Source organism: Cololabis saira, chromosome 15 (assembly GCF_033807715.1).
Source record: "Cololabis saira isolate AMF1-May2022 chromosome 15, fColSai1.1, whole genome shotgun sequence".
Taxonomy (NCBI): domain Eukaryota; kingdom Metazoa; phylum Chordata; class Actinopteri; order Beloniformes; family Belonidae; genus Cololabis; species Cololabis saira.
In genome coordinates this window covers 39,945,595-39,973,378 of record NC_084601.1, presented here as the reverse complement: position 1 = coordinate 39,973,378, position 27,784 = coordinate 39,945,595, and the positions used below count along the sequence as shown (strand labels likewise).

At 40.7% G+C, this 27,784-nt stretch overlaps 1 protein-coding gene across 1 annotated transcript in view; it reads left to right on the top strand.

The window, feature by feature from the left end:
- LOC133460928 (glutamate receptor ionotropic, kainate 5-like) overlaps positions 1 to 26,442 on the top strand; it is a 96,959-nt gene extending 70,517 nt beyond the window's left edge. Inside the window, exons 8-10 of the mRNA XM_061741641.1 lie at positions 9,125 to 9,253; positions 22,641 to 22,762; positions 25,666 to 26,442. Coding sequence (XP_061597625.1) covers positions 9,125 to 9,253; positions 22,641 to 22,762; positions 25,666 to 26,442 — 1,028 coding nt within the window. The remainder of the gene's footprint in view (positions 1 to 9,124; positions 9,254 to 22,640; positions 22,763 to 25,665) is intronic.
- The last annotated feature ends 1,342 nt before the right edge of the window (positions 26,443 to 27,784 follow it).

The following is a 27,784-nucleotide window of genomic DNA, read 5'->3' as shown; positions in this document are numbered from 1 at the left end:
TCTCTATCCAAGATGAAAAAGATCTATCCAGTAAAAATGTAATTGATTCATCTTTAATTTTGTTTTGCTTTGAAATACAGCCCACACACTCTCCTGACATTTTGTGGCAGTCAGTGTCGCTTTTTAATGGACTGGAGAGGAAGATGAGTGGATGAAGAAAAACAAGCACAGATGCAAAGAACAAAATAACAACATCGGTCTGAAATAGACCAAATACAGACCTAACCGACTTTTTGTATTATAACAATTATCAGGTTGTTTGATTTTTTTATTTTAGAGATTCTGTGTTTTTTTGGAAACTTGTGTTTAGTTTATTCTTGTTAACTTTGCTCTCTGCTTTGTGCACAAGATCCCAGGCCGTTATTGATCACGTTGTTCCTGTTGTTAATTATGGGCATACCAAGTAGTGGCATGACCATATTGCAATCGTCCAGAATGGCCCAAAGGGCAATGTTGCTAGCATTTTGCTAACAAGCTAAAGTCGCAAAAGTCCCACTGCGCACCAGCGGGTGTACAGCATGACCCCGCACTGATGTGGGAAAAAAATCCCCAAAAAATATATAGACGATATATTAGTCTCCAGAAAAGGTTTCCCTTTTCTTATTCTTATTATTCCGCACTCTTTTTTCGTCCGTTAATACGGCCCGAACCGCAATGTGCACCCATGCATGGCATACATCGTTGGATGCGTCTACAACTTGCCTCGATGGGCATTACTTTTCTCAGTCAAAAGCGTTACCGTGGCAACGCTAGATGCCAAAAAGCAAAAAAAAAGGCGAAAATTCGAACGCTTATTGCTCGGCCGAACTTTATCGTAGAGACATCGTTCAAACTTTCAAACACTCGGCCCGATTGGCACTAACAAACCGTACAACGTCATTATGCCAATTATTACAGTTTTTGTGATAATGACCTTTCTTTTTTTTATTTTTTTTCAGTCCGACTTTGGATGCTTGTTGCTAGGCAACAGGTTATCGTAGAGACATCGTACAAATGTTCCCCGACTCGGCACGCTGTGACCTTCAACATATTCAAATTTCATGAAGCTGTGATTTAAGGAAATTTTTTGTCAAAATCCAGGCCAAATGGCCCCATTCATTCGGATGGGGTTTTTTACCATGGTGAAAAAAAAAACTATCCATTAATGTAGGCTGAACCGTAATGTTTACGGATACATGTCATACATCGTTAGATGCGTCTCCATCGTGCCTCGATGGCCATTACTTTTCTCAGTAATAGGGGTTACCGTGGCAACGCTAGTTGCCAAAAAGCAAAAAAAAGGTGAAAATTCGGACGCTTATTGCTCGGCCGAACTTTATCGTAGAGACATCGTTCAAACTTTCAAACACTCGGCCTGATTGGCACTAACGGACCGTACAAACTCATTATGCCATTTATTAAAGTTTTTGCGATACTGACCTTTTATTTATTTTTTTATTTTCATTTGATTTTGGACGCTTGTTCCTAGGCAACAGATTAGGTTAAAGGGAAGGTTAAAGGCCCAAGTGCTGACAGTAATGCATTTTGCTCCGTTCTCACTCAAAACATCTTTGATTCACATAATTTTGATCTAATGTTAGATCAACGGTTGTTGTAAATCCAAAATGCTCCTTTTAATAAACTAAAATCTCCACCGTTTGACTTTTCTTTCTTTACAAGATACACGGTAACCTTATCCAGGACTTGGTTCTGAGTCCGTAACCTCGCATTAATCAGAGTCTGGTGCTCGTATTTCTGTATGTACTTACAAAGCATTTCTGTGACCAATTATTTCCAAACCTAACTATTTACAAGCCAAGAGATATATCATTTCTTACTTGACTTTACTGTTAACATTTCGTTTTACTGCAGCTCATAATGTTTAAAGGACAGTATTGGCAGCGGCTGCTCCTGCCGAGTGTTTCAGCGTAATAGCCTGTCATCAAAACCAGCCTTGCCTTTCAGAGATCTATATTTATGTGAGCCGTCTGCTGCCCACGACACATGCACACAGACCTCAGCTGTGCCATGACACACAGTGATTTCTATAAAAGATGCAGTTGCAGGTTTTGCGTTTTCATTTCCACTTTATGAGAATGTGTATTACCTGTGAGCAGAATGTCAAAGAAGGAATCCAGGGAACGGTGACGTGAACCGAGAGGTTAACAGCCCAATTACGGGTTTTAAATGTACAAAGATGGACATTTTTAATCTTTAACTTTGAATCATAATGCATTTGAGAACTGTAGAATTTCATTTTTCTCACATTGTGAATCTCTATCTCTTCATTCTGTTTTTAGTTCTCTTCAAATCTCAGACTAACAGTAGATCGTAGAGTACAACACTTTTCTGAAGCGTCTTTGTTGTAAAACAGCTCAGCAGGAAATAACCAACCAGCATTATTAGTAAGAGCAGGAATTTAGGAATGTGCATTAAATGGGCTTTTATTGAAATGTAGTTGGGTCTTTGTTCGAATAATTTTTGAACATCCAACTCTTTCTTGCCAGGAGTTATGTTAAAACTGATTTAGTGAATACAGCGCACATCCCTTTCAATAATTTACTTTATAGTCAGGGGGCAAACCCTAAGATTGATAACTATGCTCACGCTTCTGGGTAAAGTTTGACAACCTTATTTTTTTGTTAGAAGGAACCCCTAGGAGGAATAATAGGGGTGTTGTCATCTTGGATTTTTTTGCTGGTGACCACTGGAGGCGCTGTAACATTCAAATACTCAATTCATGCATATGGTCACAATAATGGTCAAAATGTACAGTTTATATGCAAAATCTTCAATGTTCAAGATTTTATATTTAGGGAAATGGATAAAACACCAATTGAGAAACTTTTTTTATTGTATTGCTATATTTTGTCCAATATTGGTTAAAAAAATATGACTTTTTTACAGGCGTTTTTAACACACACATAAAAAGCATCTTTTTTTTTGCATTCTAACTAGTAATGGGATGTTATGCTAATTTAAGCAACTAGGTAGCTAGGCAAGCTAGCAAGGCAAGCTGTGTCAAAAAACGTCTATAAAAAAGTGATATTTTGTATCCAATATTGGCTAAAATATTACAATATGATTCATAAAGGATTTTTTAGTATTGTTTTATCTATTTCCTTAGATATACAATATTTTAAATTAAAACTGACCATATGCCTGAATTGAGAACTTAAATATTCTAGCGCCTCTAGTGGTCACCAGCAAAAGAATTCAAGATGACAACACCCCTAAAATTCCTTCTATAGATTTGTTCTACCAAAAAAAATAGGTTGTCAAACTTTACCCAGACATGTGAGCAAAAGTCTTAACGGAGGCTCTTTTATAAAGTTGCCCCTTGACTATTAAGGAAATTAACTCCTGCTGGGTGGCTATTTTATGAAATTAACTGTTTTATCAAACATGACAGTCTTCAGTGTTATTAAAGGTTAAATGAATAGAAAAGATGCATGGAAGATTTTTGACATCAACTCATTTTGGTGCATTTTGATCAGCAGTGGTTTAGCGGTTTCCCGACTCGACTCCCGTTCCCAGCAGGAATCCTTCAGTCTGGCGTCTGCGTGGTTCTCTTCATGGTTTCGTTGGTTTTCTTCAGATTTTCTCCCACAGCCCAAAAGCACGTATGTTATGTTGACTCTATGATGATTATAAATTGCTCGTAGGTCTGAGTGTGTATTGTTCGTCTAGATCAGGGGTCGGCAACCCAAAATGTTTTAGAGCCGTATTGGACCAAAAACACCAAAAAGAAATGTCTGGAGCCGCAAAAACTGACAAGTCTTGTATAAGCCTCAGAATGAAGATAACACATCCTGCATGTTTCTATATTAGTTAGAACTGGGGGCAGATTTTTTTTTTTCATTATGCACTTCGAGAAAAAAGTCGAAATGTCGAGAAAAAAGTTGAAATGTTGAGAAAAAAGTCGAAATGTCGAGGAAATAGTCAAAATTTCGTGAGAAAAGTCGAAATGTTGAGAAAAAAGTCAAAATTTTGAGAAAAAAGTCGAAATGTTGAGATTAATGTTAAAGTACAATCTCGAGAAAAAAGTCAAAATGTCGAGAAAAAAGTCGAAATTTCGAGAAAAAAGTGAAAATGTTGAGATTAAAAAGGAACTTTAATTTGTAAAGTCGTTACTTTTATTTGTGTAATTTTTAACTGTGCAAATAAATAAATCTAGATTAAAAAGGAAAGGAAATAGGAAGAAAAAAAAGAGAAAAAAAGGAAAAAAGAAAAAAAAAAGATGAAAAGAAAAAGAAAAAAAGGAAAAAAAAGAGCAAAGGGAAAAAAAGAAAAAAAGGCAAAAAAGAAAAAAAAGAAGAAAAAAAGGGAAAAAAAGGTCAAACATTTTTTAAAAAGCTCCAGGAGCCACTAGGGCGGCGCTAAAGAGCTGCATGTGGCTCCCAACTGGAAATTGCACTCTCCTCAAAGGACAAAATAAAAACGTGTTTTCTCAAACAATTATGTTTTCTATGGATATGGATTTCTATGGATGTTCTGCTGGTTTTAGACAAGATTACTATACGTTAACAAGAGTGACGAGGTATTAATGAGCAGCAAAGTGGAGATTTCTTTTGACCAGTTTGCAGATTGGATCTTTTGGATCTTCTCAGAAAATTAGAATATTCTGGGAATCTTAATCTTAAACTGTAAACCATAATCAGCAATATTAAAATAATAAAAGGCTTGCAATATTTCAGTTGATTTGTAATGAATCCAGAATGTATGACATTTTTTGTTTTTAATTGCATTACAGAAAATAAAGAACTTTATCACAATATTCTAATTTTCTGAGACAGTCCTGTAAGTGGCCCTGCGATGGACTGGAGACCTGTCCAGGGTGTTCTCTTGCCTTCTGCCTGTAGCGAGCTGGGATCGGCTCCAGCAGATCCCCATGACTCGTACAGGATTAAACAGGTATAGAAAATGAATGAATGAACAAAATATGAGCCGGATGGCGAGTTCCAAGGCTCTGTGTGAACGCATTCTTTGTGCAGTTGATTCTTTTGTTAGGACGCCGACGAAACTGTCATTAATCTGTATTAAGAATGTAATATTGTACTGTAATATAAGTGAAATACCCAGAGAGCCCATAGTGCAGTATTCCCCTCAGTCTGCAGGTTCACTAAGCATTATGGCTTTAACAATCTAAAGAACGTCCCTTTATTCTTCTTTCCTCCACAGTCAACAATCAGTCCCTAATGTCTCCGGTTACCGGTGATTTATTAAGTCTGCACTGAATAAAACACGACACTGAATAAATGCTGATGAAAAAAAAAAAAAAAAAAAAAAAAAAAAATATATATATATATATAAATATATATATATATATATATATATATATATATATATATATATATATATATATATATATTTCTTAATGATTGTTCTTGTGGGATGTGCAGCAGTACCAGCCTCAGGTTACCCCTAACTACTGGCTTCGGAGTGTGATGGTAACTGGAAAGTAGGGATGGGCGGTATGGACTAAAAAATGTATCACGATAATTTCTGGCATTTATCCCGATAACGATAAAAATGATGATTAAAAAAAAATACCAATTCAACTCCACCTTTGTAACTATAAATCTATCACCACATTCAGTCTTTGGAGCCAAATCACTGCTCTAAAAGATACTAAATACTAAACTACACCAATTAAATTAAATTAATAAAAAACAATTAAATTAGTACACCTGTACTGCAAAACTGTAATGACTCAAATGAAACAAGTTTGAAATGTAAGAACAGATTCAACATTTATTCAAACTGTTTGGCTTAAACAGTGGGATAACAGTGCAAACAGCAAAAGTACCTTGTCCTTCAAGTTTTCTTAGCTTATAAAATCACAAAGTAGAAAAAAATCCAACCTGATAAATAAAGAAACAGGACAAATAAATAAAAGTTCATTGAAAATAAAATCCTATCAGTGATGACTTCTTCTAATATAAATAAAATGTTCAGATTAACCTGTGGTTGGAACATGACACAAATTAGATACTATTGCAATTTGTTTTTCGTAATAGTCAAACGTTATATCAAAATGTAACAACCATTTCCTTCTGTTGGCTAACAAAATAGTGCAAAAGACAACATGATGAAGAATAAAAATATATAGCCATCCTTTGCACTCACTGTTTTTTTGCAGACTCTGCACATAATAGATGATGTTTGCTCCTCGTCTCTCTTTTTAAATCCAAACCAGTTCCAGAGCTGGAAATTCGTTTAACAACCAGCTCCTCGCTCTCAGATCCGCCTTCCGCCATGTTTGTTACACAAAAACGTCATCGACGGGAATTTATCGTTTTTACCGCGAGATGACAAATTCTTACCGTGGGGAATTTTTTTGACGGTTTATCGTGACGGTAAAATATCACCCATTCCTACTGGAAAGCAGGGGAGGGTGACAGACAGCTGCAGCTGGTGGAGGCTCTTCTATGTTTCCATGCATGGCAACAGGGGGTTGAAAACTCTCAGATGGCCCAATTTGATCCTATGTGCAGTCTGCAGCCATCCCTGTGCCCCAGTTATGTATTTCCACACTGCCAATTCACACAGAACTCAATGCAGCTCCATTACACCTTCAGACCCACAGCAGAGACCCTTCACTCAAAAGGCACAACGGTAGTGGAACACAGCGCTGTGTGAACGGGACTATAGTTGCAGAGAACAGTCATAAAGGCCCCGTTTACACGGAGCAAAAACGGTGGTGTTTTCATACGTTTTGACCATTTGTTTACACGAAAATGAAGCTCAAAGTCACCAAAAACCATCATTTCTGAAAACTCCGGCCAAAGTGGAGATTTTCAAAAACTCTGTTTTCATGTTTGCTTGTAAACGGAGGGAAACGGACATTTAGGCTTCAGAATGTCACATTATGAGACAGAAACGTCACCAGCGTCATGAGTGCGACCTGTGTTTACAATTTGTTTGGCCACCGTCAATATTTTATTGTATTTTACCTGTTTTATATTCTAAAGTCACACTTAAAAGTAACTCCACTTCTCTGTCACTCCAAACGAAAGACTCTCGTTCATCTTGGAAGTAACTGGAAGTTACTCGTGTCATTTGTTGATGTTTTTTTCCAGGATTCTGATTGGCTAGCATGACTTTATCTTCTCGTTACACTGCCCCCTGTAGGTCTGGCTGCTCATAGCACCTTAACAGATATTTATGTTTGTGGAAATGATGGTATTTTTCAAAACGTAGAGGGGGAAATATCAGTTTTTGTAAATACCCGACTATTTGGAAACGTGGCCAAAGAGTCTTGCACAAGTTGAGGGTCAGAGTCTGAGGCCACTTGGAGTAAATTGTAGCAGTCTTTTCTATGGCTTTGCCTTTTAGCAAAGATTTGACATGTTGAGTAAGACTGCAAGTCTTTTATCTCATCTCGTGCAGATTCTGTCGTTCCATGATGCAGCGTTTATCAATAACTGATTGGGAGCATTGATGACCTTTGATCCACATAGGAATTTGGTTGTAGTTACCCTGCGAGATCCACAGTCTTAAGCATGTCACCTAAAACTTTGATTTATAGTCTTTAGATATGAGAGGGTTAATCCTTTAAAACTCTTTCAAGTCTCAGAAGAGAGAAATATATCTGTCATCTAGTGGAGTGCTTCCCAAGCCTAAGTCCTGTAAGTTTAGATGTTTCCCTGCATCAGTACATCTGTTAATCTCTGTTAATCACAGCCAACTGTATCAGGGTGCATTGAAGCAGACAAACATGACAAACATGCAGGACAATGGTCCTCTAGGAGCAGAGTTTGGAAACACTGATCTAGTGTGTTGTCAGCTGAAGTTACGATGCTTCAAATTTTCGGGTTTTTTCTAACCCAAAAATCTCATGAAAAAAGTTTTGAGCAAAGGCTTTTCAACTCGTGAAAATATGGGATCAGCATTTGACCCATGCCAGTTAAGAGTTCAATTTGAAAAAGGTAAACACATAGAAGTTTAATTAAACCAAAGAGGATAAATGTAATAAAACTACAATACAATTCAGGTCAGTATGTTGCAACATCACTGTTACGACATTGGACAAGTAGAAAAATCAGGCCTGAGTTATAAGCCAGTTTGTAGAAAAACAAAACAAACAAAAAAAAAAAGAACAATTAAAGATGCAAGCAGCGATGAACGGGCCCTCCACCCTTGTGCACGTTCAGGCTGCAGTGGAAGCTTGTATGACTTCATGTAGATTCTTCAGACCTGGACATTTAGTGGATGACACCAGCCACGACTCTCTATATCAACCCATCCAAAAGTTATGGTAGAAAGTAGGAACTATCTAATATCGACCAATCAGAAGAAGGGGCGGGGCTAATTCATGCCAATGAAGGTCAAGTACTCAAGTCCGATGACACCACCCACAAGTCTTTATATCAACCCATCCAAAAGTTATGGTAGAAAGTAGGAACTATCAAATATGGACCAATCAGATGAAGGGGGGGGCGCGCTTTTTGGCGTCTAACGTCGCCACGGTAACGCTTTTGACTGAGAAAAGTAATATGCATCGTCGCAGGATGGAGACGCACATTTTGATGTATAACACACCTGGGTGCACGTTACGGTTCGGGCTGCATTAACTGCCGAAGGAATGGCATAAATTGCGCAGAAATTACACAATTAATTCAAAATGGCCGACTTCCTGTTTAGTTTCAGCCATGACGCCAAGAGACTTTTCTTTAAGTTGCGACATGATACAGGTGTGTACCAATTTTGGTGCATGTACGTCAAACCGTATTGTGGGGCTTGAGGCACAAAGTTTTCTAGGGGGCGCTGTTGAGCCATTTTGCCACGCCCATTAATGTAAACCATTAAATATCACATTTTTCGCCAGGCCTGGCTTGGTGAAAAATTTGGTGACTTTTGGGGCAAGTTTAGGGGGAAAAAAAGGCCCTCCTTTCGTCGGAAGAAGGAAAAAAACAAGGAACAGAATTCCTACAGATACAATACGGCCTTCGCACTCTTGTTAGTGCTCGGGCCCTAACAATGGTAATCTGATGGGGCCTTGAGAAAACCTGACGCCAGTAAAGTTTTCTGTAAAAACTGTTTTGGTTTTGAATTTAATGTTGGTTAAATTCAAAGAATGAATAAAAAACAATGAAAGACTAAGTTTGAGGTGAGACGGTGCTCTTCTGCTCTCTGTGCTCAGGCTCTCCGTACAGGGACGAGATCACGCTGGGGATCCTGCAGATGCAAGAAAGCAACAGGCTGGAGATCCTGAAGAGACGCTGGTGGGAAGGAGGACAGTGTCCCAAAGAGGAGGATCACCGAGCCAAAGGTGGGAGTCCTCTTGTGACGGGAGAGAATAGTCTGCAGATCAGAACCAGAACACACTCATGTGGTTGTTTAAACGGCTAAATTAGGGGTCAGCAACCCAAAATGTTGAAAGAGCCATATTGGACCAAAAACGTAAAAAACAAATATGTCTGGAGCTGCAAAAAATGAAAAGTCTTGTATCAGAATGAAGGCAAATGGCAAAAGGCGAAAAGTCGAGAAAAAAGTCGGAATGTCGAGAAAAAAGTCGGAATGTCGAGAAAAAAGTCAAAATGTTGAGAAAAAAGTTGAAATGTTGAGAAAAAAGTCGAAAATGTCAAGAAAAAAGTTGAAATGTTGAGAAAAAAGTCGAAATGTCGAGATTAATGTTGAAGTATAATCTCGAGAAAAAAGTCGAAATGTTGAGAAAAAAAAGAGAAAAAGGAAAAAAAAAAGAGAAAAAAAGAAGAAAAAGGAAAAAAAGAAGAAAAAAAGGAAAAAAAGAGAAAAAAAGGGAAAAAAGAGAAAGAAAAGGAAAAAGAAGAAAAAAAGGAAAAAAAGAAAAAAAAGAAGAAAAAAAAGGTGAAACATTTTTGAAAAAGCTCCAGGAGCCACTAGGGCGGCGCTAAAGAGCCGCATGCGGCTCTAGAGCCGCGGGTTGCCGACCCCTGGGCTAAATTAAGCATTTCCATTCATTCGTAGAATTCCTTTCAAGGACACAGATGTTTAGGTTAGATTTTTTAGCTAAATTTGTTGTATTACATTTTTTTACAGGTAAAGGAAATCTAATTTAAAAAGATTTTTGTGGCCTTTTGTGATCTGTTTTGAAATAACATGAGAAGCTGCTGCTGCTAACAACACAAATATTGATGGGAAAGAAAAATAAGTAGCCTACAAGTGGTTTAAAGTGTTTCAAATGACCCACACACTCACACTCAGATGTGATGAACCAAGAAGAGTTTGGATCATTTTTATTAATTATAAAAAAAACAGCACCACTTACTTATTGAACACATTAGCAAGTTTGCCATTGCTGATTCATTTTAGAGCTTTAATTGTCTCATCAAGACCATCATTTTGGTAAATTGGCTACTTATTTCACATACAAGTGATTTGTAGATGTTGTCAGAAAATATCCTTGAACGTGTCCATCACAAGTTCTTTGCAGACAAATGAGTGCGTCTGTTTTCATCTAGAGCCTCCCCAAATGCTAAATGTACAGTGACAGCTCATCACCTCTTGGATGTCGTATATCAACCTCACAAATGTCTTAAAGTGATTATCTGAATTGTGATTAATTGCATTTTCTGCTGATTCACTAATTACACTGCAATTAATATTGGAAGCAATGTGCCTAACAGATTATCAAAAACAGTCACTGATTGACACAGAGATTAATCTTTTAGGGATATACTGTAACGAGCCAGCAGACGGTTTTTCAGGGTGCACCATCAAAGCTTAACTGAGACAAAATGCCACAGCAGATGGTGCAGTCATTAAAAATGTGGAACAATTAGTGGTTAACTGGTCAAGCTGTAGTGTATCTAGACCAGTGTCAACAGTCTGCAGGAAGACGGATGGAGCCAAATGTTCTGCAGACAAACGAGTCCGTCTCTGTCTCTCTGAAGGTTTTCTGAAGCCACGCTTTGAGTTCTTGCAGTGGTTTTGGTCTGTATTGACAGTGAGATATATTTTATAATTTAAGACAGAAAGGGTTTGAAAGGGTTGGGTTTTGAGTGCCATCTACTGTCTGAAAATAAGGTGATATGCCTTATGAGTTCATCTTTTCAGAACCATCTACCAAACCAGCATTAACATTGATGGCCATTAATTGCATGGCGTCACCACTTCATGATGATTAGCCACTTCTGTGAGACAAAAGTCAGACATTGCACCTTTCTGGTTCCATTTTTGCTCATGTGGCAAACTAGGTTGGAGTCTGAACCTCCACCTGCAAACATCAGCCACACATTAGGTGGATTTCCATTGGAGGGAGTACAGGGTAGTTTTAGAGTTTTACAAGTGGTTGTTTCCAAAAACCATCTCCCACCAAAAGCTTTCAGGAACTTCTACCAAGCAACAGTCTCAAGTCCTTCCATCATGATCGCATTCTGGTTTGGTGTCATTGCCGCCTGGTATTTATTAGGGGTGTAACGATACACTAATCTCACGATACGGTACGTTACACGATATTGAGGTCACGATAACGATACGATATTATAACAGTATTTTTTTAACAACCTTGAATGAGGAACATATGACTGGAAAAAAATGGTCTTTTATTTGAGAGACACAAAATACAAAACAATACTGTGCATTTGCTCTATTGTTACAGTTTATAATGTTTTATAACTGTTTAAGTTTTAAAGAGAAAGCCAGGCCAACCATTTTCCTTAAATAAATAAATAAAAGTAAATAAATAAACTATGAAAAGTCCCAAAATCCAAATGCAACATGACTGTTATTTATCTTCTACCAGAGCTAAGAGCTTCACATGTTCCAGCCTGAGGCCGTAAGGTAAACCTCGTTATCGTTTCATCCTCCACCTTTGGGGACGACACAATCTTTACATCATAAAAAAGATTGATTCATGCTCACCTTAGAAGTAAAAGTTCGGAGCTCAAAACCCTGCAAGAGTCCCGTGATCGGGACCGTAAAACGGTACTAGTTTCTTCTGAGCGTAATAAGATTTTCATCTGCGGGTCGAGGTCGTCACGTGATCCCGCTGCACCAATAGGATGTTACTAGTAAACACAATATATTAATATTAATAACCCGATATGGCGCTACAGTTTGTCACCTCCACGACACATATCGTGACGTTTTTGTATTGCGAAATTTCGTGGCACGATACATTGTTACACCCCTAGAATTTATGTTGACTCAAACATTTCACAAAACAATGACATGGCACTGATCCAACCATTCCATCCATCTTCTTCCGCTTATCCGTTCCCGGGTCGCGGGGGCAGCAGCCTCAACAGAGATGCCCAGACTTCCTTCACCCCAGACACTTCCTCCACCTCTTCCTCCATCTCTTCCTCCAGCTCTTCCTCCAGCTCTTCCTCCAGCTCTTCCTCCATCTCTTCCTCCAGCTCTTCCTCCATCTCTTCCTCCAGCTCTTCCTCCAGCTCTTCCTCCAGCTCTTCCTCCAGCTCTTCCTCCAGCTCTTCCTCCAGCTCTTCCTCCAGCTCCTCCAAGGGGAGTCCGAGACGTTCCCAGGCCAGCCGAGAGACATAGTCTCTCCAGCGTGTCCTGGGTCTTCCCCGGGGTCTCCTCCCGGAGGGACATGCCTGGAACACCTCCCTAGGGAGGAGGGACATGCCTGGAACACCTCCCTAGGGAGGCGTCCAGGAGGATCCGGTACAGATGCCCAAGCCACCTCAGCTGACTCGTCTCAATGTGAAGGAGCAGCAGCTCGACTCCGAGCTCCTCCCGGGTGACCAAACTCCTCACCCTATCTCTAAGGGAGCGTCCAGCCGCCCTGCGGAGGAAACTCATCTCTAAGGGAGCGTCCAGCCACCCTGCGGAGGAAACTCATCTCTAAGGGAGGAAACTCATCTCTAAGGGAGGAAACTCATCTCTAAGGGAGCGTCCAGCCACCCTGCGGAGGAAACTCATCTCTAAGGGAGGAAACTCATCTCTAAGGGAGCGTCCAGCCACCCTGCGGAGGAAACTCATCTCTAAGGGAGCGTCCAGCCACCCTGCGGAGGAAACTCATCTCGGCCGCTTGTATCCGCGATCTTGTCCTTTCGGTCACTACCCAAAGTTCATGACCATAGGTGAGGGTAGGGGCGTAGATTGACCGGTAAATCGAGAGATTCTGGTCCTGGTCCGATGAAGCCAAAAGGACAACATCATCCCCAAAAAGCAGAGATGAAATCCTGAGGTTCCCAAACCGGATCCCATCCGGCCCCTGGCTGCGCCTAGAAATCCTGTCCATAAAAATTATGAACAGGACCGGTGACAAAGGGCAGCCCTGCCGGAGTCCAACATGCACCGGGAACAAGTCTGACTTACTGCCGGCAATGAGAACCAGACTCCTGCTTCGATCATACAGAGACCGGACAGCCCTTAGTAGAGGGCCCCGGACTCCATACTCACTGACCCCCCACAGAATGGCACGAGGGACACGGTCAAATGCCTTCTCCAGATCCACAAAACACATGTAGACTGGTTGGGCAAATTCCCATGAACCCTCGAGCACCCTGCGGAGGGTATAGAGCTGGTCCAGTGTTCCACGACCGGGACGAAAACCGCATTGTTCCTCCTGAATCCGAGGTTCAACTATCGGCCGTAATCTCCTCTCCAGGACCCTGGCGTAGACTTTCCCGGGGAGGAGGAGAAGTGTGATCCCCCTGTAGTTGGAACACACTCTCCGGTCCCCCTTTTTAACATGGCACTGATAGTAGAATAAAATAATGTCACCACTACATGTCAGTGGCCTGAAAAGATCAAGGAAAGGGGCCCAGGAATGATGCTGGAGGCCCACAGCTTTTTTCCTTTTGCCTTTGCAGTGCCTTCTTACGATGGTGATGAGTCCCACCTTAGAACTTTACTACATTACCCCCTTATCCATGAAAAGTGTTTCAACTAAATGTTTTGCATTTCGTGTCCCATGTGGCCTTCTTGGTCCTTAAAGTGGACTTTTGAGTGACTTTATAGTTCCTTTATCAAATGATAGACTCTTTTTAACGCCATGTTGTAAAATCTCTCTGAGAGTAGTTTAAATTCACATGTTGTGAGAAGTCATATTAACGCTGAGTAATTATCAAACTCCCTGCCCTGCTGTTATTGTATTCAACATGGAAATGTCTTTGTGAGGAGACCATTTCTTAACCCTTGTGCTGTCTTCGGGTCAAGGAAGGAGGAAGGGAAGAAGGAAGGAAGGAAGGAAGGAAGGAAGGAAGGAAGGAAGGAAGGAAGGAAGGAAGGAAGGAAGGAAGGAAGGAAGGAAGGAAGGAAGGAAGGAAGGAAGGAAGGAAGGAAGGAAGGAAGGAAGGAGAAAAGAAGGAAGGAAGGGAGGAAAGAAGGAAGGAAAGAAGGAAGGGAGAGAGAAATGAAGGAAGGGAGAAAAGGAAGGAAGGGAAAAAGGAAGGAAGGAAGGAAGGAAGGAAGGAAGGAAGGAAGGAAGGAAGGAAGGAAGGAAGGAAGGAAGGAAGGGAAAAAAGAGAGAAGGAAGGAAGGAAGGAAGGAAGGAAGGAAGGAAGGAAGGAAGGAAGGAAGGAAGGGAGGAAAGAAGGAAGGAACGGAGAAAAGAAGGAAAGAAGGGAGGAAGGGATAAAATAAGGAAAGGAGAGAGAAAAGAAGGAAGGGAGAAAAGAAGGAAGGAAGGAAAGAAGGAAGGAAGGGAGAAAAGAAGGAAGGAAGGGAGGAAAGAAGGAAAGGAGAGAGAAAAGAAGGAAGGAAGGGAGGAAAGAAGGAAGGAAGGAAGGAAGGAAGGAAGGAAGGAAGGAAGGAAGGAAGGAAGGAAGGAAGGAAGGAAGGAAGGAAGGAAGGAAGGAAGGAAGGGAAAAGGAATGAAGGAAGTTAAGGAAAAAACAAGGAAAGAATGTACGAGGAGAGAAAAGAAGGAAGGGAGAAAGAAGGAGAGAGCAGGAGGAAAGAAGGAACAGGAGAATTAGGTCATTTTGACCCAAGGAAAGTACAAGGGTTAAGAGATAATTGTCTTGAGAGCAGCTTTGCAGGTCTTTGATAAGTTAAGTTTTAATGTAGGGAATTTAATATGCAAGCAATGACAACGCGAAGATGAATCATGATAACCTCATTTTAGTTTGTTCACATGGTAATGTTGGTTCCTTATGCTTACTAACGTTATGCTAATGGGAAAGCTGGTATTATTCAGACATTTGATCAACATGAATGTACTGAACATTTCAATTATGTGACTGGCTGCATTAGAAGAAATAAGTCTGTCTTGTGAAGCAGATTGAAGGATGTGGGTCACGTCGCCAACGAACAGCTCTACACTGCTGCTCTCTTGTATTAAACCAGTCTCTCACATTTTCTAGCTAGTTTTGTTTTTTATAGGGTAGTGTATACTGAACAAAAGACTGACATGATAAAGACTGCATTAGTTCACCATTTTATGTCTTGCTTTCTGTCTTTCTCCAAAAGACCAATATTATCCGTGTGCATTTCCATTAGCGACAGTCAGTACGTGCACATGCAGCGATTCAACCTGGTTGGAGATCATTTGCACACATCGTACTGACTTTTAAACTGCATGTGAACACCTTAAGTCAGTCAAGTAATCTGATCAGACTGGATTCATCAACCCGCTTGCAGCACCTAGATAAGCCAGTCGCAACCGCCTTGTTAATGCCATGTGAACGGGGACATAGATATTACAGTCTGCGCATGCTCGAGATTTTCCCCCGGGTGGGGTTTTCCCCCGGGGGAGGGGATTCACCTGGAAGTGAAAGACGCGACGCTGCTCAGTAGTAGCTCCCTGGGGTGTCGTGTGACTGCTTCAGGGGTGTCGTCAAAATATTTCCTATTCTGACATTTCATATATAAATACTGTATTTTCGCGACCATACGGGCGCCGTGTGGAAAGGCCTCAGTCTTGTGTCATTTCTGTATTTGAAACACACACGGCGCACCGACCGAAAAGGCACACACACAAGAACACACACACAAACGCACACAAGCGTGCCATTTAAAAATACAGCGGGAGCAAAACTTTGTTTGATTGTAGGCTACTTTATTTCAGTTTTTACATTAATCAAACCCATTAAGTCTCATCCTCTGTTTCTGCATTAAAGAGCTCCGCTAAATCAGCTGTGCCAGTCCGAACTCCTCGCTGTCAGAGTCTCGTTCCGTGCCGTGCGGCGCCTCGGAAATGCACGCTTTTGCAAAAGCTCGCAAAATAGTCCCAGCAAACACGTTAGCCCACGGATCAACAATCCATCTGCAAACTGTGGCATAACTGGCCCGGCGTTGCTTCCACTCCTGGAGAAACTATTCTCCCTCTTAGTCATCCGTTGCTCACACGCCGCCTGCAGCCTTAAGGCTGATTTATGGTTCTGCGTTATCCAACGCAGACCTTATGGCGTAGGGTACGCGGCGCACTCACCGAACGGTGCGCGTCGCCGCGTACCCTACGCCGTCGATTTTACGCGGAACCATAAATCTGCCTTTATTCACCCGCCCGAGACTCTCCTTTTATTCTCCCCACCAACCGCCCGTGCGCTCCCTTTGCCAGCTCTCTGGTGATCTCCCTCCAGCAGCTGCCACTTTATTGAGGTTTTTGTAGTGAAATGAGGAGGAATCATAGAGATAACTTCTCATTTCAACTAACTGGATCAGCCGTTCCTCATCCATGACTGTTTCCTACAGCACTTTCAACGCAGGCGGCAGGAAGAAAATATAAGCAGGTCTACCGTCCGACCAAAGTGGGGAAAAAAACAACAAAATAACGGCGTGAGGCGACGCAATGAAACAGCGAACAGCTGGAGTGAGCGGCGTGTTCGTGGTGTTAAATGCAGCAAACATGTCACATCATTACTGGGATGTGGGGAAAAGCAGAGGACACGAGAAATGATCAAATAGGTACCAGATCTTGTTGGATCCGGCACAAATTAAGCCCAAATAAGATTAAGATAAGATTCTTGTTAGGCTATATCTTATTATTTTATCAGAACCTTCCAGCCTGGCGATCTCCCTCCAGCAGCTGCCACTTTATTGAGGTTCTTGTATTGAAATGACTGTTTCCTACAGCGCTTTCACCTTTTTTTTCCAACTTTCAACCGGCTTTCAACGCGACCGACAGGAAGAAAATAGAAGCAGGGCGTGCGACAAAAGTCCAGCTCAAAACGGCGCGCCGCGTCGCTCGCAACCAGTATAGACAGTGCAAATAAAACATAAAGCAATGGAACTGTTTTTGACGCTGACGCTCGCTCGCGTCGCATGCAGTGTGGACACGGTGTAAGATTCGCATTTACAGTCAGAGAGATGCAGCGCGGTTTTTAATTATATTTTACTCTGGGGTGTCGTGAGATTTTATTCACCTTTGAAAGGTGTCATGACTGAAAAAAGGTTGAGAAAGGCTGTTTTAGACAGATTATTAATAGGAAAGCAGTGAGAATGCACTTTTTCCATTCCTTGTTGTTGTTAAGCAGAGGTCAACCGGAAGTGGCTCTTTGTTGAAATGGTTACCATGGTTACCTCGGGTACAGCGCCACCTAGCGTCACGGAGTCAGTCATGCTCTGGTTACAGTGGTTTATTCAATCTGATTCAGTCTGATCTCAGAACAGCATGTGTACTCAGACAAGTTGATCCAATCTTCTGCATGTCATTATCTGATCAGATCTGCAACCAGCTTGAATCGCTGCATGTGTACGTACTGACAGATAAGGGTTTGGGTTTTGTTTAGTTTTTTTACGTCTGGTGCATCTCACTGCAACAACATGACAAGGTTTATCTTCATTGACTGTTTCAGTCTGATTAGATTTTTAGCAGCCAACAAAAATGGAAATATGAACTATGTATTGATCAGCCGATGTCTGTCATCTGTTTGTGGGGTTTTCTTCATTCCCACAGCAGGAAAAACAACATCAGCCAGATAATTATCTGAATCTCTGTGTGGGATTTGTATTACTTGTGTTTTGCAGACTTATGACTACATGCAATGCTCTTTTGTGGATAAAAGCCCTGCTTTTGTGAAAAAAAACAATACATTTCATCTGTAAGAATTCAAGCTTAGAGAAACATTGGATTATTGTAATTTTCAGTTAGGACTTCAGAGAATCATTTTGCATCAATGCGATGCCCCCTGATGTGATAAATACATGAATGTGTGCGAAACCTGATAAAAACCAGCCATTAGGATTCCATTAAGACTAATCAAGTCCCTTTGTTGCTGATTACGCCGTAAACAGAATATTTGTTGATCTGTTTCTGTTTATCTGTGCTTCACAAAGACAAAAATCAGCAGTTATGGAAATCCTGCAAATAATCATTTCAGTCCCTTAGCACAGCCAAGGGAGTGGGCTGATTTCATGATGGTGTGCATATGATTGTTGCATTCTTTTATGTGGTTTAAAATGTCATTAAAAATGCAAACAACCAACTAAAAAGTGGTCTTTGGTGGAACATTTTCCACCTTTTTCCCTCTATGACCCTTTGATACTTGCATATCTGCAGCTGACAGCTGCAGGCACCACGGATACATATGTTGTTACAGTGATTGCCGGACGGGAAGTGTTAGTGACCAGTTGATGAGCTTCTCGAGAGAAAGGACAAATCACTGAGCACACAGTTATCCAAGAAAGCCTCATGTGCATCCTCTGATGATGACTTTTAGTCGTCTTTACAAGAATCCCTGCTGTTTGAGAGTCGGTGCTCCTTTGGCTGTATTCTTATTGAATTTGCCTCTGGAGAAATGGATACATTTTTTTCTGGGCCTCCTATATATGGAGCCAAATCAAGGCCAAAAGTTTTGCTAATTTGAAAATAAAATTTGAACCTGAAAATTCTTTTTTACAGTTTCAATTTTATTTTTTTCAGTATCAGATCTTTTTTTCAGTTTCAAATCTTTTTTTTCAGTTTCAAATCTTTTTTTTTCAGTTTCACTTCTTTTTTTCAGTTTCAAATCCTTTTTTTTCAGTTTCACGTCTTTTTTTTTCAGTTTCACTTCTTTTTTTTCAGTTTCAATTTTTTTTTTCAGGTTCAGACTTTTGGCCCTAATCTGGCGTGGGGGGCGTGGCATCAACTGAGAGGGGCGTGGCATCATGAGTGACAGCAGAACAGAGAAGGCGGGTGACGTTACTCAGTCATGTTGCCTTCAGGAATCGTAGGTTGCAGAAGTTATCAGTAGAAGTATGATTCAACACTGTATATACACCATATTCACGTGATTGGCAGTGGAAAAAACTGATACTAGTGACACATTTCTGTTTAAAAAGCTGTTTTAGACCGTATTTGGCACCAATCGCAGTATAAAAGCAATAAACTATGCCAGACTGTACAGTTCAACAGCCACACATTAAAGTTTGACATTTCCCACTTCCACATACTACCAAGTACGGTCTAAAACAGCTTTTTAAACAGAAATGTGTCACTAATATCAGTTTTTTCCACTGCCAATCACGTGAATATGATGTATATACAGTGTTGAGTCATACTTCTACTGATAACTTCTGCAACCTACGTTTCCTGAAGGCAACATGACTGAGGAACGTCCCCTGCCTTCTCTGTTCTGCTGTCACTCATGATGCCACGCCCCTCTCAGTTGATGCCACGCCCCCCACGCCAGATCAGGGCCAAAAGTCTGAAACTGAAAAAAAAATTGAAACTGAAAAAAAAAAGATTTGAAACTGAAAAAAAAGACGTGAAACTGAAAAAAAAGATGTGAAACTGAAAAAAAAAGATGTGAAACTGAAAAAAAAGATTTGAAACTGAAAAAAAGATTTGAAACTGAAATAAAAAGATTTGAAACTGAAAAAAAGATCTGATACTGAAAAAAATAAAATTGAAACTGTAAAAAAGAATTTTCAGGTTCAAATTTTATTTTCAAATTAGCAAAACTTTTGGCCTTGATTTGGCTCCATACCTATATAGCCAGCTGATGCCAAGTATGAAGAAATAACTCCCTGTTCCATTCACTCCTTATTGTTTGAATTGAGATAACAAAATAAAAATCTCAGTCCTCCTAAGAAATAGTTACTGGCTTTGGGATTCGGTTCAAGGCAATTTGTTGCATCCATTTGGGGTTTTTACATAAATATTTGCAAGTATTTGGAAAAAAAAGGTTGCTTCAATGCCACTGGACAGTTGTACTTGGGCAACACATGTGTTATCCTATCAGTATTTACAGTATTAGTTGGGTTTGAGGTTTGAGGGTTGAGTTATTTTCACGGGTTTGCTTCCTTTATTCTGTTAACACATGATCTTAAAATTAATCATGTTTTTAGAAAATTTTAATGATGCAAATGTGTTGATAAATTTGTTACAAAGAGAATTCTGTGTGATTTTTTGGGGGGATTATCAGAGAGAAACTCTCAGTATTTAAAGCAGGCGGCCTGGTGGAGGGGTTAACTCAGCGCTCAGTCAGCAGTTGAGAGGTGATGATCCGAGACTCGGTAACTGAAGAATAAATCATTAAAGTTGTTGAAATGTCCTTTGGAGGGCAAGTCCTTGATCCACTCACATTTTCTTGAAATGAACAGACTTTCCTGCAGCCATTGTTGGGCCCGTATTCTCCTGACTTCACATTCTTCTTTTTATTGCTTTGTCATTTCAGATAAAAGCACCACAGAATGATGGGGAATTGTTACTTATTTATTTATTTTCGTAATCTCCAGGGAAGTATTGAACAGAATAACCAAATGCCAGGAGCATTAAAATACACTTTGCTACAAAAACCGATGTATCTACGAGGGACTTTCACACATCTTAATGAAGATAAAGGAGCTCTATATGATGCATAAAACTGCAGATACTGTACCATCATCTACTGCACATACCTAGGAGACACCTGGAGAAAGATATACGTTTAAAACCAGTTTAAATACACTGTGCAAAAATACACAATATTTTTGGTCTCACTGTCTGAAGTTAAGTCAGACTAAACCTCCTCTGTTTCAGGTCATTCAGGATTATCAAAATTATTTCATTTTCCGAAATGCCATAATAATCCAAGAGAGAATTTTTTGGATAATTTTATTTTCCTTTTTCGAGGTCAAAAGTTTACACACGTTTCCTTGGTATTTAGTCGCATTGCCTTTGGACTGCATGACTTGGGTCTAATGTTTTGATCAACCTTCCACAAGCTTCTGACGGTTCTCTGCTGGAGTTCTGGCCGTTTCCTCCGGACAGAACTGGTGGAACCGAGTCAGGTTTGTTGGTCGCCTCGCTCGCACGCCTTTTCAGATCTGCCCACTCATATTCGAAAGGATTCAGATCAGAGCTTTTTGATGGCCACTCCAAGACATTGACTACGTTTACGTGCAGTCAAAATTCGGGTTATTGCTAATATTCCGGTTACTGAAACATTGGGAATATTCCGTTTACATGGTAATTAATCATTCAGGATATCTGGATCAAACCAGCGACGCACGGAGAACATCATGACACAATTCCCGTCATTTCTGCTTCTTCTTCCTGTATCCAAATTCAAAACAAATGCTGCTTTGCGCAACTTTTCTCTCACCTTCTTGTAAATCTTCTATCCCGGTACTTTCTACCGTCTACAAATGCAGAAATGTTCATATCCTTCATTACATTTATGAAGTGATTAGTCTCCTCCTGGTCTTGTGTTTCTCCGTGTTTATAAGAACTTCCTGGACTCAAAAGACCAGGATTCCTTGTGAACAGAGCATGAGCAGAAAACAAATTCATGTTCCGTTTGATGGGGATATTCAGTTTGGTGTTTACATGACCCAATATTCAGGATTTAAAAGGAGTAACCCAGGGCTCATATTCGGGTTTTTAAAAACCCGAATATGAGCAAATTCTGGTTATTCAAAGGGGTTATTGGTGTTTACATGGCCGTGCAAATTCAGGTTTTTGCCAATATTCGGGTTTTAAAAGGGTTATTGATGCATGTAAACGCAGTCACTGTTGTCCTCAACCCACTTTTTAAATATGTTGGCAGTATGATTAGGGTCATTGTCCATTTGGAAAACCCATTTGCGCCCAAGTTTTAGCTTCCTGGGTGACGTCTTGAGATGTTGCCTTAATATTTCCAGGCAATGTTCTTTCTTCATGATGCCGTCTATTGGATGAAGAGTTCCAGTTCCTGCTGGAGTAAAACAGCCCCATAACATGATGCTGCCACCTCCGTGCTTCACAGTTGGTCTGGTGTTCTCAGGTCTACAGACTTCCCCCTTTTCCTCCTAATGTAACGTTGGTCATTATGGCCAAACGGCTCCATAGTTTAGTTTTTATCCGACCACAGGACACGTCTACAGAAGTGAAGGTCTTTGTTTTGGTGTCTTTTTACAAACTGTAATCCGTCTGTTTCTTTAGGAATAATGGCTTCTCTCACAGAGTGGCCTGTCGGCCCTTGTCAGTAAATATAAAGTAAATATAAAATTCCCCCTCATTATTATGGTATTTAGCTAAATGAAATAATTTTGGTAAATCTGACTGACCTGAAACAGGAGAGGTTTAGTCTGACTTAACTTCAGACAGTGAGACAAAAAATGCACAGTGTCTGTAAACTTCTGGTTTCAACTGTATGCTAATTTTAATTCATTCAAATATTGGTTTTCGTGTCTAAAATGAGTATATGTACAAACGTGGATGTGTGTGCAATGTCAGTGATATACAACCTGTCATTGTTTAAAGTTTTGACCGACATTTCTTAAAGAAATTCTGAGGAAATGATCTGAAAGAAGGATTAAAGATCAGATTGTGTTGAAGTAGATGAGAGTAACTCTTTGGTCGTCATTGTTTGGTTTCTCAGGCCTCGGCATGGAGAACATTGGTGGGATCTTCGTGGTCCTGATTTGCGGCCTCATCATCGCTGTGTTTGTGGCCATCATGGAGTTTGTCTGGTCAACGCGCCGCAGCGCTGAGACGGACGAGGTAAACCTTCATCCAAACCTTTTTTACATGATGATGGACTGACATCCACATCTAAACATTGCATTTGCTCACATGTTCATAAATCTGCATGATCATCCAGATTTGTACGTTTTCTTAAAATCCTGCTTCTGCATATAGTTTGACTTTGGTCAGCACGAGTCGTCCAAAAACTCTTATTTATGTTTGACATAAGATTGCAATGTTAACCCTTGTGCTGTCTTTGGGTCAAGGGAGGGTGGAGGGAGAAAAGATGGAAGGAAGGAAGGAAGGAGGAAAGAAGGAAGGAAGTAGGAAAGGGAATAAGGAAGGGAGAAAAGATGGAAGGAAGGAAAGAAGGAAGTAAGGAAGAAAGGAGGAAAGAAGGAAGGAAGTAGGAAAGGGAGTAAGGAAGGGAGAAAAGATGGAAGGGAGGAAGTAAGAAAGAAAGGAGGAAAGAAGGAAGGAAGTAGGAAAGGGAGTAAGGAAGGGAGAAAAGATGGACGGAAGGAAGTAGGAATTAAGGAAGAAAGGAGGAAAGAGGGAAGGAAGTAGGAAAGGGAGTAAGGAAGGGAGAAAAGATGGAAGGAAGGAAAGAAGGAAGTAAGGAAGAAAGGAGGAAAGAAGGAAGGAAGTAGGAAAGGGAGGAAAGAAGGGAGGAATGGAAGGAAGGGAGAAAGGAAGGAAAGAAGGGAGAAAAGGAAAGAAGTGAGGGAGGAAGGAATGGAGAAAAGTAAAGAAAGAAGGGAGGGAAGAAGGAAGGAAAAGCAAATAAGGTAATAAAGGAACGAATGACGAAAGGGAGGTAGGAAGAAAAAGGAGTAAAGGAGGGTAAAAAAGGAGGAAAAGAGGAAAGGAAGAAGGAAGGAGAGAGCAGGAGGAAAGAAGGATAGAAGAATTGGGTCATTTTGACCCAAACACAGTTTGGCACAAGGGTTAAAACCTCCTATAAGTTAATGCACGTCTTGCACATGACAGACAAAGTACTATAATTTATCAGTAGTTACTCAGTAGTTAAATACAGTGTGTAGCTTAAAGTATAATCGTGGTTTAGAGTGGCTTTAAATCCAAACTGGATTTGAACTTAAAAGAAATTTCACGGCAGGAAAATAATTTTCATTTCAGCTAAGAAACGAAGCAGTCCACTCCCCTTTTGCACATTTATATTCCATCCGTCTGTCCTTTGCAGATACAGTTTGGTGTTTTCACTTCCATTCACTCTCATTTATTTGACTTTCTGCTCAGGCTGTTTTTCCTGGGCTGATTGTGAGACACACGAATGCAAATGCATTTATAGATAACGCTGGTTGGGAGTGGAAAGCTGCGGAGCATTAACACAAATACTGATGAAAACATAACATGTTCACATGACTTCACTTTCTCTCCCCTTCAAATTATACAGGCATTCATTTCCTCTCTGAAACAGAAAAGTTCTCATGACATTTGTTTGCGTACATATTCAGAATCCTGTTTACGCTTCCTATGAGACTAGAAAAGAAAATTACTAGAATAGAATTAGAATAATTACTTTCCGAATGTGTATTATTGACCAGTTAAACAGACATAGATACATATACCCACATAGATACAACAAACATTAATCAAATATATTTCGTTTTAATATGAAATGTTTTCATTTTTTTGGCATCCCCCCCTGAAATAAAAACGGTCAAAATCATCCCCCCTTTCTATCCCTTATGTCATTTCATCAATGAATGTGGTTTTACTGCTATTTCAACATTTAGAGTCATCACCAGAAAAATTTTCTCATTACAAGTAAAAAAAATCTTGTCCCACTGGCAGATTTTTCTACTTATTTTAAGTGAAAATCTACTTGAAACAGCTGAAAATTGTTGTTTTTTCCAGTGATGACTCTTGTTTTAAGTGTAATTACATTTTTTTACTAAAATGAAACATTTTAACTATAAATAAGACAAATATTCTTGTTAAGATTGTGAGTTTTTGCAGTGATCCATGTTACTTATCCTGTGAAGGACAGAGTCATATTGATAAGTTCAGAAAAGTGTTTTTTATTGTTGTGTTTTGATGTATTTGATGTAAGCCCAGTGGATATTTAAAGCTTACAGAAGGCTGCATTTAACTGCTGCTATGTCATTCCTGCAGTATTTCTGCAGGTGCTATTATTTGTAATATATTATATTATTTGTAATCAGCACAAATTATCTGTCCCCATATGATAAAATCCACCATCCCCCCTGATTGTTTTTTACAACTCGAGTACTGTAAATAGGTAATAGACAAATGACAGCTCTCATTAACATATATACAACTTTTAATAAGTGAAAGGTGCAGCAGAATGAGGTAGATATGACAGATATGATTATTGGAAGGTGCATTGTTACAGCATATGATTGTGTTATTATAATTACTGTTATTATTATTATTGCACTGGGGGCGCCAGAGATCTCTGGGGGGGCGCGAAACATTGTCTGCTTTGAGGATATAGAGTTGTAAAAATTATATTTGCACATGTTAAATAAATAAAAAATCATAATAACACACCTAATGGAATATGTAATCCAAGTCTGTATTAATTCACTTAGAAATATATTTTGGTAATTTTAAAATGGATAAAAACTTAAAAATGTATTATTATATCATTATTCAACATTTAATCTACTCCGACAGGTTGTTAAAGGAAAAATGTTAAAAAATGTTGCTCTCATATTAAGAGAGACATTTTTCAGAAATATTTGTATGTCCTTGCAATTATTTTTTGTGTGTATTTTATACATTGGTGACACAAAAGGAAGGTGAGAAAAACAAATTACAGGGTAAACCAAAGAGAAATGTAACAAAGAAACATAATTAATGAAAAATAACATTTTTTAAATTAAAGGTTTGTAACAAATAACTTTCCTGTTTTGGTGCTAGTACGTACGATGATGTGTCTCTCTGTCTCGCAGGTCTCTGTCTGTCAGGAGATGTTGACAGAGTTTCGAAACGCCGTCTCTTGTAAGAAGAATTCTCGTTCGCGCCGGCGTCGGCCCCTGAGCAGCACCGGGACCGGAGTCCTGCGACACCCGTCCCGCCTGGCCCTGGCCGGCCCCCGGCCCATCCGCCTGGTGCGTGAGATGCGTCTCAGCAACGGGAAACTGTACAGCGGCGCGGGGCCGTTGACGGGAGGCCCGGCGGGGCTGGGCGGAGGCATGGAGGGAGTACCTGACTTAGGCCCGGGCCCGCAGAGGCTCCTGGCGGACCCTTTAGGGGCCAACGCCACCACCAGCACCCTCCCCCTTCCTCCCCCTCCGGCCGCGGCCCTGGTGGCCCCGCCCGCCCTGCCGCGCAGCTTCCTGCAGAGCTGCAGCCACGTCCGCATCTGCCAGGAGTGCCGGCGGATCCAGAGCCTGCGGCCCGCCACGCTCACCCCTCCGCCGCCTCCCCCGCCGTCCTCCTCCCCTCCGGCGTCCTCCTGCTCCCGCATCCCGCCGTCGGCGGTGACGCCGGGTCACCACCACCACCGCCACAACCCGCACCATCACCACCACTACCACCACGGCTCCATGTCGCTGCCTCGCCTCCCGCCGCCGCCCCCGCCCATCCCCACGGACAGAGCCGACAGCGACGGGGGGCCGGCCAGCCCGCTGCAGGGTAAAAACAAACCGGCACCTCCGCCCAGGCCTTGTCCCCCCGCCAAAACGTCAACACACCCACTAAGTGACTTACTTGGGGGGCACGATTGAAGTTTAAAGACACTGATAAAGGAATCGAAACAGTCAGAACAGCTGGCTTTTCAGCATTGGGGTGGGGAGGAAAGGAAATACTTTTGGCCTGCTTGCAGGGTCTTTCACTGAAACCAGACTTGTAAACGTTACACGAGGGTGAGTGGATTATAACGCTCAACACTGGTAGCAGAGAGGACTAAACAAACTCAATATTTTGAATGAAATTAGCTGAAGAGGTTGGTGATGTTGCGGACGATGGACGACGGGACGCGGCCGGCAGATTGGGAGTCGGTCCTCCACCTCTTACCTCGGCTAGTCGTAACATTCGAAGCAGACGTCCCTCAAAAACACAAACAGTTGATCGGCTGTCACGAGGGTTGGCCGTTTGAATACTGAGCAAGATGTTTGCTTGTGAGGAGACCGGCACACGGCCTCACTCAGACAAGCGGTAGCAGAGCAGCTGTACAGTTAACTGTGGTTCTTCTGTCACCCTTTTTGGACATCCGTGGAGGACGTAGCTCTTTCTGACACTCGCTGTTTGTACAGACTCCTGTTGACCGGTGCTGTGATCCACAAAAGCAGAGAAACACACTCTTACTCACCTCAAGTGTACAACACTGTGCTGGGGTAGTTCTTGTTTTACAGTTTATCCAGACAAAAAAATACTGAAACAGTAAGGTGTCTAAATATGAAACTGAAGAGCAGTCATTATTTTTGTAAAATAAAGAAATAAACTGATAAAGATCTTTGAGGGTGACTTGTTATACAAATCTAAGAACACTTAACCCAGGGGTCGGCAACCCGCGGCTCTAGAGCCGCATGCGGCTCTTTAGCGCCGCCCTAGTGGCTCCTGGAGCTTTTTCAAAAGTGTTAGAACTTTTTTTTCCTTTTTTTTGTTATTTTTCCTTTTTTTCTTTTTTCTCTTTTTCCTTTCCTTTTTAATCTCGACATTTCGACTTTTTTCTCGAAATTTTGACTTTTTTCTCAAGATTGTACTTCAACATTAATCTTGACATTTCGACTTTTTTCTCAACATTTCGACTTTTTTCACAAAATCTTTACTTTTTTCTCGATATTTCGACTTTTTTCTGGACATTCCGACTTTTTTCTCAAGATTGTACTTCAACATTAATCTTGACATTTCGTTTTTTTTCTCGACATTTCGACTTTTTTCTCGACATTTCAACTTTTTTCTCAAGATTGTACTTCAACATTCATCTTGACTTTTAGACTTTTTTCTCAAAATTTTTACATTTTTCTCAACATTTTGACTTTTTTCTCGACATTTCAACTTTTTTCTCAAGATTGTACTTCAACATTAATCTTGACATTTCGACTTTTTTCTCAACATTTCGACTTT